At 50.0% G+C, this 15,659-nt stretch overlaps 1 protein-coding gene across 2 annotated transcripts; it reads left to right on the top strand.

Moving 5' to 3' along the window:
• Positions 1-4,458: 4,458 nt before the first annotated feature.
• On the top strand, positions 4,459-15,583 carry LOC119842289 (deoxynucleotidyltransferase terminal-interacting protein 1-like). Of its 2 annotated transcripts, XM_038370226.2 has the most exons (13): positions 4,465-4,592; positions 4,832-4,902; positions 6,546-6,642; positions 7,164-7,262; positions 10,368-10,436; positions 10,959-11,015; positions 11,335-11,396; positions 12,628-12,673; positions 13,183-13,241; positions 13,491-13,551; positions 14,006-14,077; positions 14,625-14,680; positions 15,076-15,583. In XM_038370226.2, the coding sequence occupies exons 1-13, from the start codon at positions 4,515-4,517 to the stop codon at positions 15,212-15,214; spliced, it is 966 nt and encodes a 321-aa protein (XP_038226154.1). In that variant the 5' UTR covers positions 4,465-4,514; the 3' UTR covers positions 15,215-15,583. The 2 variants fall into 2 exon arrangements, with proteins under 2 accessions (XP_038226157.1, XP_038226154.1); XM_038370229.2 differs by lacking the exon at positions 7,164-7,262 and having other exon boundaries at positions 4,459-4,592.
• The last annotated feature ends 76 nt before the right edge of the window (positions 15,584-15,659 follow it).

The following is a 15,659-nucleotide window of genomic DNA, read 5'->3' as shown; positions in this document are numbered from 1 at the left end:
TTGTGATAAGGAATTTATTAAATTGTAACTGAGCATCTCCCCACTCACTCTCCTAGGGCCATTATTTCTTCCTTTCAGACTTGGGCAGCCATTGCTCTACTCCTCCCACAAAGGGTTTCATGCTCCCTCCATGTTGCTCACTACATACAGAACTGACCCGTAAGGCCAACACATTCTCCTCTTTCAGACTCCTCATCCACATTTCTGCTGGGATGTCGTCTAGAAATCAGCCAATCGATGGTGGCCATGTTGAAGGGTGCTTAGGAAGAGCTGATATTATTGACTGATTGTGGGGGAAAAAATTTCTAATTATTTCAAACTACCACGTTACCCAGGAAATGCTTAATCCTGACCCAATTAAGTCAAGAACAACACTCCCATTGACTGCAATGGATACAGGCTCAAACCTCCATTGAGCCTATGTACCAGTATGAGCTTATTATTAGCCTTGTCCTTCCTTCCCACTTCTCTCCTCTTGTTCATCACACTCCCTTCCTTTGTCTTATCTTATATTAGACTGTAAACTCTTCAGGGACAAAGACAGTTTTTTCCTGCATGTATGAAAAGTGCCACAGTACATGGGCGTGCCAATTCTGATTGATGTCTTTGGGTGCTATTTATTGGGTGATAGATAAAATATAAGCATAGACAGATAAAATCAGGCCAACAAATTAGTAAATCTTTGTCAAACAACATAATACAATATAATAAACGGTAATGTTTCTTTATATTGTAGGCTGGAGGCTTTGGAGAAGTCCAGTGCCTCCAGCATCTGTGAACTAGGCCTGAATGAAGAGTTTGAAAGAGATAATCCTCTCATCACTTGGCTCACTTTACCAGAAGAAATGGTAAAGTTTCACCCACCCGTATCAATAGAAAGGGTTTTTGTTTGCCTATATCCTATATCCTTTATTGAAGCAAAAAAGTTTAGTTCATAAACACATACGTTGAACCCTTCTGACTGTGCTCTGCTTTGTAACTGATCAAGATGAAGTTTTAAATCAGATTACAAAACAGAAGAGAGACGTCTTTCAGGTTCATCGGATCCTAATGTTTCCTGGACTAGTGAGGGAGGTGCAAGAGAGATGACAAGCTCCAGCTCCCAAAGGAGGATTGGAGCTGCAACAACTTTTTTTCCCAGTTAAATTCCAGCTTATTTTAGATGGAATGAGGGAAATATTTACTGATGATATGATGAAGCAAATGGGTTAATATCTATGATTGTGGTCCCTCTGACATCCAAAGGGTGAACTGAGTTAGATACCAAATCCAGTCTTTACAAGATACCTCTATTCCTGATTTGGAATTAATAGTACAATTGTTCTTATATTTTTCAAGCTTAAAGCTATCTTAATGGGGAATATTTTACTAGACAAAACATCCCATTGCTCTTGTAAATTTAGCAGTTATAGCTGTGTACAATTTTGGACAACTACTTTTTTTTCTTTGTATATACGCAAGTTTTTATGGGTTTAGTACAAATGACCTTGTGGAGAAAGACTGTTTCTTGATGTAGTATAAGATTTAAAATATTTAAATAGTCATGCAAGTTCTAAGGGCTGGACTTCCTCTTCATTAACTCCCCATGACATCCTTGTGTTTCATCTGCACACTAAACTGCAGTTTCAATGCACTTTTCTCTCCTCTTGGTTTATTTATTTGTATTTTGCTGCAATACTGCTTTAGCAAATACATATTTCAAGGACTGTAAATGATTGTAAAGGTCTCTGCAGCTGCTCCGATTATGGGTTACACTCTCATGCTCCTCTGAGCAAATCTATAGGCAGTTTAACACCTAGCTGCTTTATGGAACCAGCACCAGACAGGAAGTGGGAGAGATGACAAATAACCACAGCACACAGTCTCCAGTTCGTGTTGTCTTCTTTATTAGCTCCTTTTGGGTTGGTAGAAAGAAGACCCTGCTAATTTGCTTGATTTAAAAATCATCTTATGTAAATTTCAAGTGTCAAATTTCCCCCAGACTGGTCTGTGGGGAGCCTTTAAGGATGATCTTTGAATGGCACTGGGTTCCAAGTGCAGCAGCTTACACCTTGTCCAAAATCCTTCTTGTGTCCCAGGATATATCTACATCATCTGCTGCCCAATGTGTGCCTGCAAATTCTGATGCAAAATCCTGGATTTTCATACACACACATGCAAAACAGGCAGTGTGCACATACATTTGAAAATCAAGATCTGTGTTGTTTAAAGGGCATTCGGAGGAGTTGAGGTGGAGCCAGCTGCTTCTCATTAGCTGCCCAGCATGCTGGGCACAGGCCATGGCACAGAAACACACAGACTGCACCCTGGCTGCTATTTCCAGATATTAACAAGAAGTTAGTTAGTGGGAGCATTGCCAGCAGATCGAGGGAAGTGATTATTCCCCTCTATTCGGCACTGGCGAGGCCACACCTGGAGTATTGCGTCCAGTTTTGGTCCCCCACTACAGAAAGGATGTGCACAAATTGGAGAGAGTCCAGCGGAAGGCAATGAAAATGATTAGGGGGCTGGGGCACGACTGACGAGAGGCTGAGGGAACTGGGGTTATTTAGTCCACAGAAGAGAAGAGTGTGGGGGGATCTGATAGCAGCCTTCAACTACCTAAACGGGGGTTCCAAAGAGGATGGAGTTGGGCTGTTCTCAGTGGTGGCTAGATGACAGAACAAGAAGCAATGGTCTCAAGTTGCACTGGGGAAGGTCCAGATTGGATATTAGGAAACCCTATTTCACTAGGAGGGTGGTGAAGGACTGGAATGAGTTACCTATGGAGGTGGTGGAATCTCCATCCTTAGAGGTTTTTAAGGCCTGGCTTGACAAAGCCTTGGAGGATTTAGTTGGTGTTGGTCCTCCTTTGAGCAGGGGATTGGACTAGATTACCTCCTGAGCTCTCTTCCAACCTTATTATTCTATGATTCTAAATCCCAGCATAACATATGGATTGGTAACTGGTTAAAAGATAGGAAACAAAGAGTAGGAATCGAGGTCAGTTTTCAGAATGGAGAGAGGTAAATAGTGGTGTCCCCCAGGGTCTGTTCTGGGACCAGTCCTATTCAATATATTCATAAATGATCTGGAAAACAGGGTAAACAGAAAGGTGGCAAAATTTGCAGATACAAAACTACTCAAGATAGTTAAGTCCCCAACAGACTGTGAAGAGCTACAAAAGGATCTCACAAAACTGGGTGACTGGGCAACAAAATGGCAGATGAAATTCAGTATTGATAAACACAAAGTAATGCACATTGGAAAACATAATCCCAACTATACATATAAAATGATGGGGTCTAAATTAGCTGTTACCACTCAAGAAAGGGATCTTGGAGTCATTGTGGATAGTTCTCTGAAAACATCCACTCAATGTGCAGCATCAGTCAAAAAAACAAACAGAATGCTGGGAATCATTAAGAAAGGGATAGATAATAAGAGAAAATATTGTATTGCCCTATATAAGTCCATGGTACGCCCACATCTTGAATACTGTGTGCAGATGTGGTCGCCCCATCTCAAAAAAGATATATTGGAATTGGAGAAGGTTCAGAAAAGGGCACCAAAAATGATAGGGGGTCTGGAACGGCTCCCGTATGAGGAAAGATTAATAAGACTGGCACTTTTCAGCTTGGAAAAGAGACAACTAAGGGGGATATAAAATCATGACTGGTGTAGAGAAAGTAAATAAGGAAGCGTTCTTTACTCCTTCTCAGAAGACAAGAACTAAATGCATCCGATGAAGTGAGCTGTAGCTCACGAAAGCTTATGCTCTAATAAATTTGTTAGTCTGTAAGATGCCACAAGTCCTCCTTTTCTTTTTGCGAATAGACTAACAGGGCTGCTCCTCTGAAACCCCAAGAACTAGGGGTCACCAACTGAAATGAACAGGCAGCAAGTTTCAAACAAAGACAAGGAAGTATGTCTTCACGCAACGCAGCGTCGACCTGTGGAACTCCTTGCCAGAGGACCCTGTGAAGGCCACGACCATGACAGGGTGCAATAAAGAACTCGGTAAGTGGCGGGAGGCCGGGTCCACCAATGGCTATTCGCCAGGGAGGGCGCCCCGAGCCCGTGTCTGCCGGAGGCGGGGTCACTCGGCGGTGCCCTGTTCTGCTCACTCCCCCGGGGGCGCTGGCCGGTCGGCAGACAGGACGCGGGGCGAGAGGGAGCCGCGGTCTGGCCCAGGCTGGCCGGTCTGACGGCCTCGCAGCGTGTCTCCGGCCCGGGCCTCCCCGGGGCTGGCCGCAGGCGAGCGGCACCGGCAGCGCGGGCCGGCCTTTGCGCGCCGTGACCGGCCCGGCCGGGGGGGGGCGCCCGGCTCGCGCTGTGCGGCCGCGGGCCCCGCGGGAGAGCGGGGGGGGCAGAGCCCGGCGCTGACGGGACCCAGCCCCCAACCTCGCCACAAGATGGCGGCGCGGTTGCCATGGCAGCCGTCGCGCTCCTGCGGGCGAGGCGTCGCAGTGTGATGACGTGCGGTCGGTCCCGCTCCTTCCGGTGCGGCGGGTCGGGGGCGCCGCGGAGCCGGGATGGGGGCCGCCCGGGATCCCGAGCAGCAGCCGGCGCCGCCGGGGGAAGGGGGCCCGCAGGAGGGGGACGGGCAGCTGGTGAGCACGCTGAGAGCCGGGGGGCGGCGCCGTCCGTGTCCGCCCGCCCCCGCCGTAAAGCAGAGCCCGGGCGGGGCGGCCCCTGCGCTCGGAGCGGCCTGTAGCGTTTGCCTGAGAGCCTAGAGCGCCCCCCCGATCTCGGGGGCCATCCGTGCCCCCGCCGGGGCCCTGAAGTGGGCGGGTGCGGGCCCCTCTCTGGGCACTTCCAGCTCCAACCCCCTCTGCTCCTCCCCCTGCAGAGCCCCTGGAACATCATGATCAAGCACCGCCAGGTGCAGCGGCGGGGTCGGCGCTCGCAGATGACAACAAGGTACCAGCTGCCCCGGCAGCGCGCAGCCTCCGGGGCCGGGCTCGTCGCCGTGGGCTGCTGCCATGAGGGGCCGCGCTCGGCAGCCGGCGCCCGCCTCGCTCCTCCAGGCCCAGGGCTCTCCTGGCGGCCTGGCTGCTTCTCGAGGTGCCTCGGGCTTCCTCACGGCTCTCTGGTGTGTGCACTCGCCGCATCCCGAGGTGCGCAGGCACTCGGGGATTTTCCTGTCTCAGGCAGTTAAAAAGAAGCTCCTCGGCCACCCACCAGACCCACTAAACAATAGGGTTAAACCCGAACAAATGGGGTTTAATACCAGGAAGAAGCAACATCCTCTAGAGGGCTTCAGGCTTGAGGCTTGGGGATCCCGCCTTGGGAGGGTATTGCCTCCAAGGTGATGAAAAGCTCCTGGCTACCGGGGAGAACGGATTCACTGCTTGCTGCTGTGCATTCTCCTCCTCCTCCTCTTCCTCCTCCACATTAAATGGGGTTTAATACCAGGAAGAAGCAACATTGTCTAGAGGACTGAGGAGAGGCAGTGTATGGGAACTCCCAAATTCTAATCCTGGGTCCGCCATTAACGCGTTGTGCGGTGCTGAGCAAGGCATTTTGTTGATCTCGGTCTTGGTTTCTCTGTCTGTAAAATGGGGCTCTTTACCCAGGGAAGTAACGTGCATAAAAAGAAAAGGAGGACTTGTGGCACCTTAGAGACTAACACATTTATTTGAGCATAAACTTTCGTAAGCTACAGCTCACTTCATCGGATGCATCCGATGAAGTGAGCTGTAGCTCACAAAAGCTTATGCTCACGAAAGCTTATGCTCAAATAAATTTGTTAGTCTCTAAGGTGCCACAAGTCCTCCTTTTCTTTTTGCAGATATAGACTAACACGGCTGCTACTCTGAAATGTGCATAAAGTGCTTTGAAGACTGAAATGCTCTACAATTGCCAAGTGATGGTGGTCACTGTGAGATGTCCCGGAGTCTAGTGGTAGCACAGGTCACTGGCTCAGCAGCCTATTCAATCTTGGTGAAATGGAGATTCAAATGAGTATAAGAACAGCCATTCTGGGTCAAACCAATGCTCCATCTAGCCCGGTATCCTGGCTTCCAACAGAGGCCAATGTCAGGTACCCCAGAGGGAATGATCAGAGAAATTATCAAGTGATCCCATCCCCTGTCATCCAATCCCAGCTTCTGGCAGTCAGAAGTTTATCCAGTTTATCTGGACATCCAGAGCGTGAAGTTTGGTCCCTGACCATCTTGGCTAATAGCCACTGGTGGACCTATCCTCCCGGAACTTATCTAGTTCTTCTTTGAACCCAGTTATACTTGCAAACCACACTCCTCTCCAGCTGACACTTGAAGCAGTGATGAATTCATAGGGGTGTTGTATCCAGCACTTCTCTTCTGTTGGGAGACCTAGGTTTGGAGTCAGTGGGTAATTCTGCTGCTAGGTTTGGTGTGGAAATAAGCTTGCAGCCTGTGTTGTTAGAGTTGTGTCCTTTGTAGAGGTCTGTGAACTCTGATGGACATCCATGTGTGTGAGAACATTTGGAACAGCATTGTAGAGTGGGATTCTGGGCCTTGGGGATTTTCTGAGCTGTGTGGGGCAGTAAGGGCGGTTGGACTAATTTGTCTCATGTTCAGCTTTACAGATCCTATTGTCTCCATGGATTTGCTGCGAGCTGTTCTGCAGCCTAGTATCAATGAGGAGATCCAAATAGTCTTCAATAAATACATGAAGGTAAAAGCTCATTAGGAAAGGGAAATCTCTTAGGTGGACCTCAGCCTTCTTCTACCTCCAGCCTGTGCTACTAGGCACTGACCCAGTGAAACCCCAGCCCTGTAGCCCTCTTTACATACACACCACAACCTTGTGAACTGGATAAGAAAGGCAGGTGGGGGCTGCTCAGTCTAACCCTGAAAGGGTCCCACTCAGAGGTCTCCCAATCCCTTCTGGAGGAGTCGAAATGCACACAGTTAAGATGAAACTTTAAAAACAAGTTCTGGTGGACAACAGCGAGTGACCAGAGAGGATGGAGTCTGCTCCCAAGGGGCACAGAACTTCCTGATGGGATTGCATCTCGGGTGCTCAGTGCTGACCATACAGTATTTGGTTGTAGCATGAGCAGAAGTGGCTGCTGGAGTCACCAGCCCCTGACTTTGTCTGTGCAGATGAGAGCCTTGTCCCCAGGAGGCAGCCTCCTCTGGAAAGAGGTTAGAGCAGCCAGCGTCATTCTAACCATCTCTTGGGCCCCTTTCCAGTTTTTCCAGAAGGCAGCAGTTAACGTGAAAGAGAATGTCGGGGAGGAGGTGGATGCAGAGCAGCTCATCCAGGAAACATGTCGGAGCTGCCTAGAACAGGTAGGGATGTGCCATTGCCACACACAGCTGGGGTCACTGCCCTCTGGGAGTAGCCTGGTAAGAAAGAACACAGGGATGGAAATATCTGCCCCACAATCTCCTGAGGATGCAGAGAATCACAGGCTGGGTGCCCAAAACCTCACAGTACAAAATGTCCTTGCTAACGCATGCCTTTGTATCTAGGTCAGTGATACTCAGCTCACACCCACCAGTGGCTCCTTATTGTGTCTCCTGCAGCTCTTTAATGATATTAAGACGTGTGTGATTTAATTATTAACCAATCAGGGGGCTTTTATTGTGTTATTAAGCAGTTGTAGCTAATAAAATAATACATGGTCAATCATTTTGCTGCGAGAATTATACAGTAAATGAAACAATGAATTCACACTCCTGTGGCTCTTTTCGGTAATGCTGATCGCTAATTTGGCTCCTGAACCACTGAGGTCTCAGTATCCCTGACCTAGGGAGAGCTGGTTGTATGGATCAGCCAGCAGAGGGCTCTGGTGGAAGGAACTGCATGCTCTTCTCCAGCTCATGCACACTGTGGTAATGTTGGCTTCATAAACATGACATGGATGAGGAGCCGGGGTATGGAGCCAGCTCTGAGCTGCTTCTCCCCTCCCACCCCTTTCTCTAGTTCTGTCCAAGTCTGGTTAATGCAAAGCTAACCAACAAGGAATTTCAGGGGTGATTCTAGGCCCCCAGCAGCGGTGGGATGATTCCAACACCGCTGTAACCCAGTCAGCCTCACACCAGCCATGCCTGGCCAGGAGGTCGGGACCTTCCCTTTCACGACCAGATCGTGACACTGTTCTCCAGGCTTAAGGCACCTGAAGATCAGACTATTGCCATGTGCTCGGCATGGGTTTGCCCCTTACAGCCAGCTGGAGACTGGCGGTGGTGCAGAACGTGGCACTTACTTACTGAGCGGGGCACTTTTCTGGGAGCACATGACCCCATGCTCCGGGTTCAGCACTGGCTGTCCATAGGTCTCTGCAGCCCTAAATAGCCTGGGACTGGCCTTACCTCAGGGATCCACACCTCTCTCCCTGAGCCAGGCCTCCACCGCTTCTGTTGGAGGGGCACTCAAATTGGATCCCTTTAGTTATAGAACAGAGAGGGCGGTTGGCAGGGCACTGTCTGTGAGGGGCCCCCGGACTCTGGAACTTGTTCTCCCTGGTCTGAAACACCCAAACGTGGTGACCTTGGAGGCACAATGCCCAGTCCTCTGTTTGGCGTGGGTTTGGAGGGGCTGAGGTTCTGCTGCTCAGAATGAGGAAGTAGCGGGGAGGAGTCCACTGTGTAGGTGGCTGACTGACTGAGTTCCTATCTTTGAGATTATTCTAATGCTGCTAGGGTTTGTTTGTAATATTAATTATCTGTTGGGGCACCTACATTCCAGGAGAGGCCTCTCTCCAATCTTAAACTGAAGTAAATAAATTGATCTTAATTGGATTTCACAATTTTCTGCTCATTAATAGAGAGGAGCTACAACCTCCCAGTGAATAATCAGCTTTGCCTTTCCTCTGCCAGAGTTTGAACCCTAGAGAGTTGGAGAGCGCTTACTAACATGTTACAACAGAAGCCACTCTCTGCACGAAGCATATCTTAATCTTCTGATGGGTCTGAAGTGAGGGCTCGATTTAATAAATAATTATTGTACCCTCCTTTAAATCATGCCAAACAGTGTGAGCTTATGGAAAATAGATCCTGTGACACTAAACTTGGTATCTTTTTTTATGAGGTTACAAGTATGGTTGATAAAGGTAATAGTGTTGATGTACCTTATATATACTAATGTGGCTGTAACGCATTTGACTTTGTACTGTACATTTTGATTAAGAAACTAGAATGATACAAAATTAACATGGCACACATTAACTGGATTTCAAAAGGGGTAAGTGACAGCTCTCTAATGTAAACGGGCACTCATCATCAAGCAGGTGTGCTTTTAGTGGGGTCCCGCAGGGATTAGTTCTTGGCCCCACCCTGTTTAACGTTTTTATCAATGACCTGAAAGAAAACCTAAAATCATCATTGATAAAGTTTGCAGATGACACAAAAATGCAGGGAGTGGTAAATAATGAAAAGGACAGGTCATTGATAGAACGATCTGGATCACTTGGTAAGCTGGGTGCAAGCAAACCATAGGCATGTAATATGGCTCAGTGTAAACATATAAATCTAGGAATAAAGAATGTGGGCCATTCTTACAGAGTGAGGGACTCTAGCTTGGGAAGCAGTGACTCTGAAAAAGACTTGGGGCTAGTGTGGATAATGAGCTGAACACAAGCTCCCAGTGTGATGCTGTGGCCAAGAGGATTAATGTTATCCTCGGATGTAGAAAGAGGGGGAAGTCAAATAAAGCGGTTACATTAACTCTGTATTTGGCACTGGTTCAGCCGCTACTGTGGCCAGTTCTGATGTCGACAAGTCAGGAGGGATGCTGGACAGGGGGGCTCCGAGATGAGCAATGGGAATTATTAAGGGATTGGAAAACCTGCCCTCAAGGAGTTCAATTTGTTTAGCTTAAAGAGAAGGTTAAGGGGTGACTTGATCCCAGTGTATAAGTACCCAGTTGGGGCACAGAAATTTGATGGGGGCTCTTCAGTCTAGCAGATGAAAGTCTAACACAGTCCAATGGCTGGAAATTGAAGCGAGAATATTCAGACTGTAAATAGGGTACAAATTATTAACAGCAAGAGTAATTAACCATTGTGACAATGTATGAAGGGTCGTGGTGGATTCTCCATCACTGGACATTTTAAAATCATACTTGTATGTTTTTCTGGAAGATCTGCTCCAGGTCAAACAGGAATTAATTCAGGGAAGTTCTCTGGCCTGTGTTATTGGGAGAGTGGGGGTGGTGTCAAACTAAATGATCAGCCAGGTCCCTTCTGGCCTTTGAGACTCTGTGTTCATGTTATTCCAGTGATCTGAGCCAGATACGCCGTGTGTAAAAGCTGTTATAGGAATCAAACCCATCTGTGAATGCCTCTCGGGGAGAGAACCTGTCCCACATCGAGCTTCCTTCCTGGCCCTCTTGGAGGCCCTGAAGTACAGCAGCTTCCTGGAGGCAGATAACCTTTCCCTCTCTCCCCACAGGCCAAGCTGCTGTTCTCTGATGGCAAGAAGGTGATACCCAGACTGACCCACGAGCAGTCAGTGCCAAAGGTAGAGCTGCTATCACAGAGGGCTGAACTTCAGGGACCTGGGCTGGGAGACTGGGGTTGGGCTTCTAATTACTTTTTCTCTAGCAGTGGCTTGGCAGAAGCTAGGAGAGGCCCCTAGCAGTATTAGATTCTTATGTGCTGGTAATGATGATCAAGAAATGGAACCAGAACAAGTAAGGGGGTGGAGCAGGGATCTCCTAGCCAGTCTGTCCTTTGTAAAGCCACCTGACTGCAGAGGAGACCTCTGTGTAAGTGGATTTCTTGCCTCTCTGTCAGTCCTTCTGATGAGGAAATGGAACTGGGGAGAGTGAAGGCTGGGAGAGGATGGGCCCAGGCCTGGTCTCTGCCTTGGGCAGGTAGAACCCCATGTGCCCATCTCTAAGGATCAGGCTGGGGTGGCGCTACCTGCTTGAGTGGCATGCATTTCTGGGTGCAACGGAGAAGAGGGTAGTTGTCTGGGTGGCTAGGGTGCTTCCATGAGGGAGAAGGGCTGTGTTCATCCGATGGCTAATTTCTTTGCCAGCGTGCCCGGCAGATGGAAGAGGAATCTAGTCGGCGAGGAAGCCCTGTTCCCAAAAAGGTAAGGCCCATACAAGGACTCCACCCCAATACACTGCCTCATGAGGAAGCTTGGCCCTCGTTTCTTGTGCAGGCCTCACTGGCTGCTCCCTCCCTATTGCTGAGAGAGGGTTAGAAAGGGGGAAGTCCCCAGGGCAGCCTGTGGCTCCCACTCTACTCAGGAATGCTGGCTCCTTTTGCCCAGTCTCTGCGTTTCTTAATAGCTGCTCTGAACAGTTTCCTCATGGTTGGGAGAACCGCCTTCCCAGCAGGGAATGCATATGTGTGCTTCTCACCTGAGTGCTGTGTGAGTGAGCTAATGAGGGATTTCTCTCTTGCAGAGGAAGGGGCGACCTCCAGGGCAGAGCCTGCTGAATGATCGTGGAGCCTCAGGTGTGGCCACGTAAGTGTGGAGATAAGAGGGGAGACACAAGTTGGCTGAGGAAGGGCGTAGGGCAGCCTAGCTCTCTCTCTCTCTCTCCTGGTGTGTCTCATGCAAATGGATCACGCAAGTGGGCGAGATGCTTTCAGCTGAGGTTGACTCGTGCTCTCTCTGAGTCTAAATCCTACAGGAAGGCAGTTCCAAACATGAGAGCAGCAGGGCAGAAGGTTCTTGGCTATGGTGAGATTGTGCATATGGGCAAACAGAAGGCTCAGGCGAGGGGAGTGAAGATACACGTGGTCGGCTGGAGCCTGGCCATGAAGGGGTTTAAATGCAAGCTCAAACAAGCGAATGAGGAGCCTGTAGATGGGAGTGCTATGGCCCCACTCCCTGCCAATGAGAAGGCAGAAGCATAGTGCATGTGCTGGAGACAGGAGGGCAGGGACTCAGAAGCCATAGAGAAGGAAATTGCAGTAACAGAGGTGATGAAGATCTGCCGAGAAGGTGGAGACCTGCATAGGATTTGGGCCGAGTCAAGGCAACTGCACACAGGGGCAGTGTGTCATGCAGGTGGCAATGAGAGATTTGCAGCCATGGGGGATGTAGAGGAAAACTCATGGTCAAGCGTAGCATTCAAGGTAGGGCCTCTGGAGGGAAATGGAAGGTCTGAGTCAAGAAGGAAGAGGGGTGTCTGGAGCTCAACTTGGAAGCTCCTCCTGGCCAAGAGAAGCATTTGTGTGTGTGAGACCTGCCAGCTTTTCTTCAGCTAAATGAGCCTGATCAGAGAGGCCGTGGGGGAGGGTCATGGAAGGGCCTGAAATATGTGTGGCTGAATATTGTCAGGGTAAGGTTCAAGGCAGGGATCAGAGGAGCCAGGGGAGATGCAAGAGAGCAGAGGGCTGTGAGTCTTGTGGGACTCTGGAGAGGAGAGGAGTTGATGCGAAAGTGGAGCCAGCACCAGAGAAATGGGGGTGTGGGGGCAGAGGGATATTCAAGGGTGCTCTGTCTGAAGAGGGGGAGGGAATGTATATCCCGATCAGGAGAGCAGACTCGTTTTAGCTATAGGCAGCTTGGATAAGTAAAATCTACGGCTGGCAACACACTGTGGATGACCAGCCCTCCCCACGGGGTCTGCTCTTGGCAGGCCCTTTCCTAGTGCTTTTTATCCAGTGTTGATTTAAATTCTTTTGTGGCTTCTTGGCATGAGCCAAGTTCTGGGAATTCAGAACTATTTTTGTTCTTTCCCCTTCAGGTGGAAGCTCAAATCCTGTGAGCCAGTGCGCCGGGAGGGACCAAAGGTATAGCGTGCAGCTGGCTGTCCTTTCTCTGGGCTTGGCTCAGTAGTGCTCCATGCAGCCTCCCTTCTCCCCATTGCCTCTGGCAGTGATCGTGCTACCACCTACAGGAACAGAGGCTGATTCTAGGCCAGGCTTTACCCAGCTCTGCCACCTCCCTGCAATGACAAAGCAGGGAGAGCAATGGGCTGGGTGGAGGCTTTCATCTGCGGCCTCCATATGTACAGCCTGCGAGCACTCCTTGGTGCAGCCCAGCAGCTCGGAGGACGTAGATTCCTCCTGGCTATGGATGATCTGTCCCAGGGCAGCACGTTCTGCTGGGAAGGCCAGAGAAACTCCACTGCCTGTTCGATCAGTCAAGGTATGAGGCGTATTTTCCCCTCTGTGGAGCCCACCAGAGCCAGCGGGGCCCCTGCAGGAGTTTGCTACAGAAATCTGAGGCTCAAAGAAGGGGTGTTGGATCTGTATCTGTTGAGTTTCTAATCTCTGCCCCTTTCCCAATCGCTCTTTAGTGGGATCCAGCCCGGCTGACTGAATCCACGACATTTGTGCTGGGATCTCGAGCAAACAAGTAAGGAATCGCCCTGTGGGGTGCTGGCTGTGTGCCCCCTGGTTCTGGGTAAGGGGAAGAAGGGGGCAGCAGCACTGCCTCTGGGGCTGGAGCCCATGGTGCTCCTCTCACTAGTTAAATCTCTCTGCACTCTGAAGCAGAGTGGGAAGGACACGGGCTCCGGGGACAGAAGGAAGCCTCCATACATCACACTTCAGCTGCCCCTGTGCACAGGCCTAACTCCCTCACTCCGCCATGTTCCTGTTTCAGGGCTCTTGGAATGGGAGGAACCAGAGGGCGACTCTACATCAAACACCCCCATCTCTTTAAGGTCAGAAACCTCAGCACAATGCTTTTTTGGGGGTTTGCTCAGAAGTTGCCTGTGACGGGGGTGGGGAATGTATACTTGTGCTTGTATGTTCTGCCCCCTCACACCCTGCTGATGTTGCTAGTCGGCTCCCGGGGCAGGGACGTTCTGTACATTGTGGACATTACCTCACAATAGATTGAAAAATTGTATTAAAGCGAATGTAATACACTAGACTTGCTTCCTGTGGGGTGATGAATTTGCCTGGCACAGGAGGCTTTGCTTTGAGGAGTAAGCAGGATGGGGCTGAGTCCTCATTCACAGGAAAATCTCTTACTGGGACACGTGGGGTTACCCCCTGGGTTTCCACAGAGGACTGGGCCTGGACTCTGTGTCCACACCCAGAAGTTACCCCATGATGGTGGCTACAGATGTTGTGTGTTGATCGTGGTGTTCTCACCTTGCTGCTCTGTTGCAGTACGCGGCTGATCCTCAAGACAAGCACTGGCTGGCAGAACAGCAGCACATGAGGGCCACAGGGGGCAAGATGGTGAGTGTGGCCAGGGCTGGCTCCTGCCACAGCCTGGGATCCTGGTGGGAACGGGGAGAGAATCGTAAAGTAAACTGGCTCAGAATTAGTGTGTGCAAATAAGCAGAACCCAGTGCAATAAGCAACAGGGATTCCAGGGGGCTGGGTTTTCTGATGGGCTCATCCATGCTGTAGCCCCTTCAGAGCACTATCTGGCAGGCCACTCTCTGCACCTCATCACCTGGGGCTGAGATTTAGCAACTGTTGCTTCAGCCTAGGAAGTCATGAGCTTTGATTCGACTGTTATGATGAGGAGGATTTGTAAGAGTGAGCACGGTGGAACCATGAGATGCAGAAACCCACTTCCCCTGGACTCTCAGGAGCAATTCTGCTCACACCTGACCTGGTTTCTTTGAGGTATTGGGGCATGGGCGCTATTTACAGAGCTAGCACCGCTGCTTCATGCCAGCAGATCTCATTTCTGAGTAGCCAAGTGGAAAATCTTCTTAGCCTGTGTATGTTCAACCAGAATAGCTCCTAACCATCTCTTGTTTTCCGATTGCTGCAGGCCTACCTCCTCATAGAGGAGGATATTCAGGATCTGGCTGCCAGCGATGATTACAGGTGAGGCAAGGAACCAAGACTTCAGCTGTGCTGAAACCCCTGCCATCTCCCCTTTATGAAACAAGAAATGTCAGGGAGGGGCTGGGGGAGTCATCATGTCCACAGGGAGCGAGAGAGCGAGCAAGGCCAGGAAGCAGAGTGGGTCCTGCCTAGTATTGTGCTATACCAGATGATCTCAGCACGATCTTGTGCTCAGCACCCACAACTGGGATGAGACTTCTCAGCACCCAGTGTGTGCCCACCATGGTGCACTCTCCTGAAAATCAGGCTTCTCATGGGAGCCCCCTTCTCTGGAAAATCTTACCTGAGTAGGGGTGCTGAGCTTTCCTGAAACTGACCAGACAGTGTCTGTGTCCCTCCCACATGCTCACTCCTGTCTCCCACTTGCTCACCAGGAGCTCTCTCGATTTGAAGCTGGAGGAACTAAAACCTTTTATCCCACCTGCATGGATGACTGAAAAGATGCAGAAATATATGGAGACACTTCGCCATGAAGGGGACCCACAAGCTGCAGAGGGAACCCATGAAACATAAGAAACCTCACCCTCCCTGCCAAGCGGCATCCAGTCACAGCCTGTCACAACATGGACTCGGGGGGGGGGGGGGGGAGCAGGCGGGCGTTCCCTATCTTTCCTTCCTTTGTGTTTCACTGGACATGTTGGGGCTTGTGCTTTCAGTGGTCCAGGTAGCAGAATGCTGCCCCCAGGGAAAAGCAGTGCAGCAGCTGTGATTAAACCTCCTGAGAGCTGTTTGGGCCATTCCCCTGAGTCGGTGGTGGCTGGCAGTAAGCAAAGTTACTGGCTGCTTTCTGCTTCTCTTCAGAGCTGCACTTTTCTATGTGAACTTCCTGTTTCAGATCCTCTCAGCGTACAAACAGATTTGTAATAAATGCTGCTGCTGGAACCTGCTGTGCCCATGCAGGCATTTACTGGGGGGGAAATAGCTGTATGGGGAAGGAGGGATACGGAGCTGTTCCTTA

The sequence above is a fragment of the Dermochelys coriacea genome, chromosome 13 (genome assembly GCF_009764565.3).
Source record: "Dermochelys coriacea isolate rDerCor1 chromosome 13, rDerCor1.pri.v4, whole genome shotgun sequence".
Lineage (NCBI taxonomy): Eukaryota > Metazoa > Chordata > Testudines > Dermochelyidae > Dermochelys > Dermochelys coriacea.
The sequence above is the reverse complement of the archived record's forward strand: the minus strand, read 5'-3'. Positions and strand labels throughout refer to the sequence as shown.

Coding starts and splice junctions, on each gene's coding strand:
- LOC119842289 (XM_038370226.2), top strand. CDS start 4,515: ATGGGGGCCGCCCGGGATCCCGAGCAGCAGCCGGCGCCGCCGGGGGAA. Junction 4,903..6,545: donor CGCTCGCAGATGACAACAAG/GTACCAGCTGCC, acceptor TCTCATGTTCAG/CTTTACAGATCCTATTGTCT. Junction 13,242..13,490: donor CTGGGATCTCGAGCAAACAA/GTAAGGAATCGC, acceptor TTCCTGTTTCAG/GGCTCTTGGAATGGGAGGAA.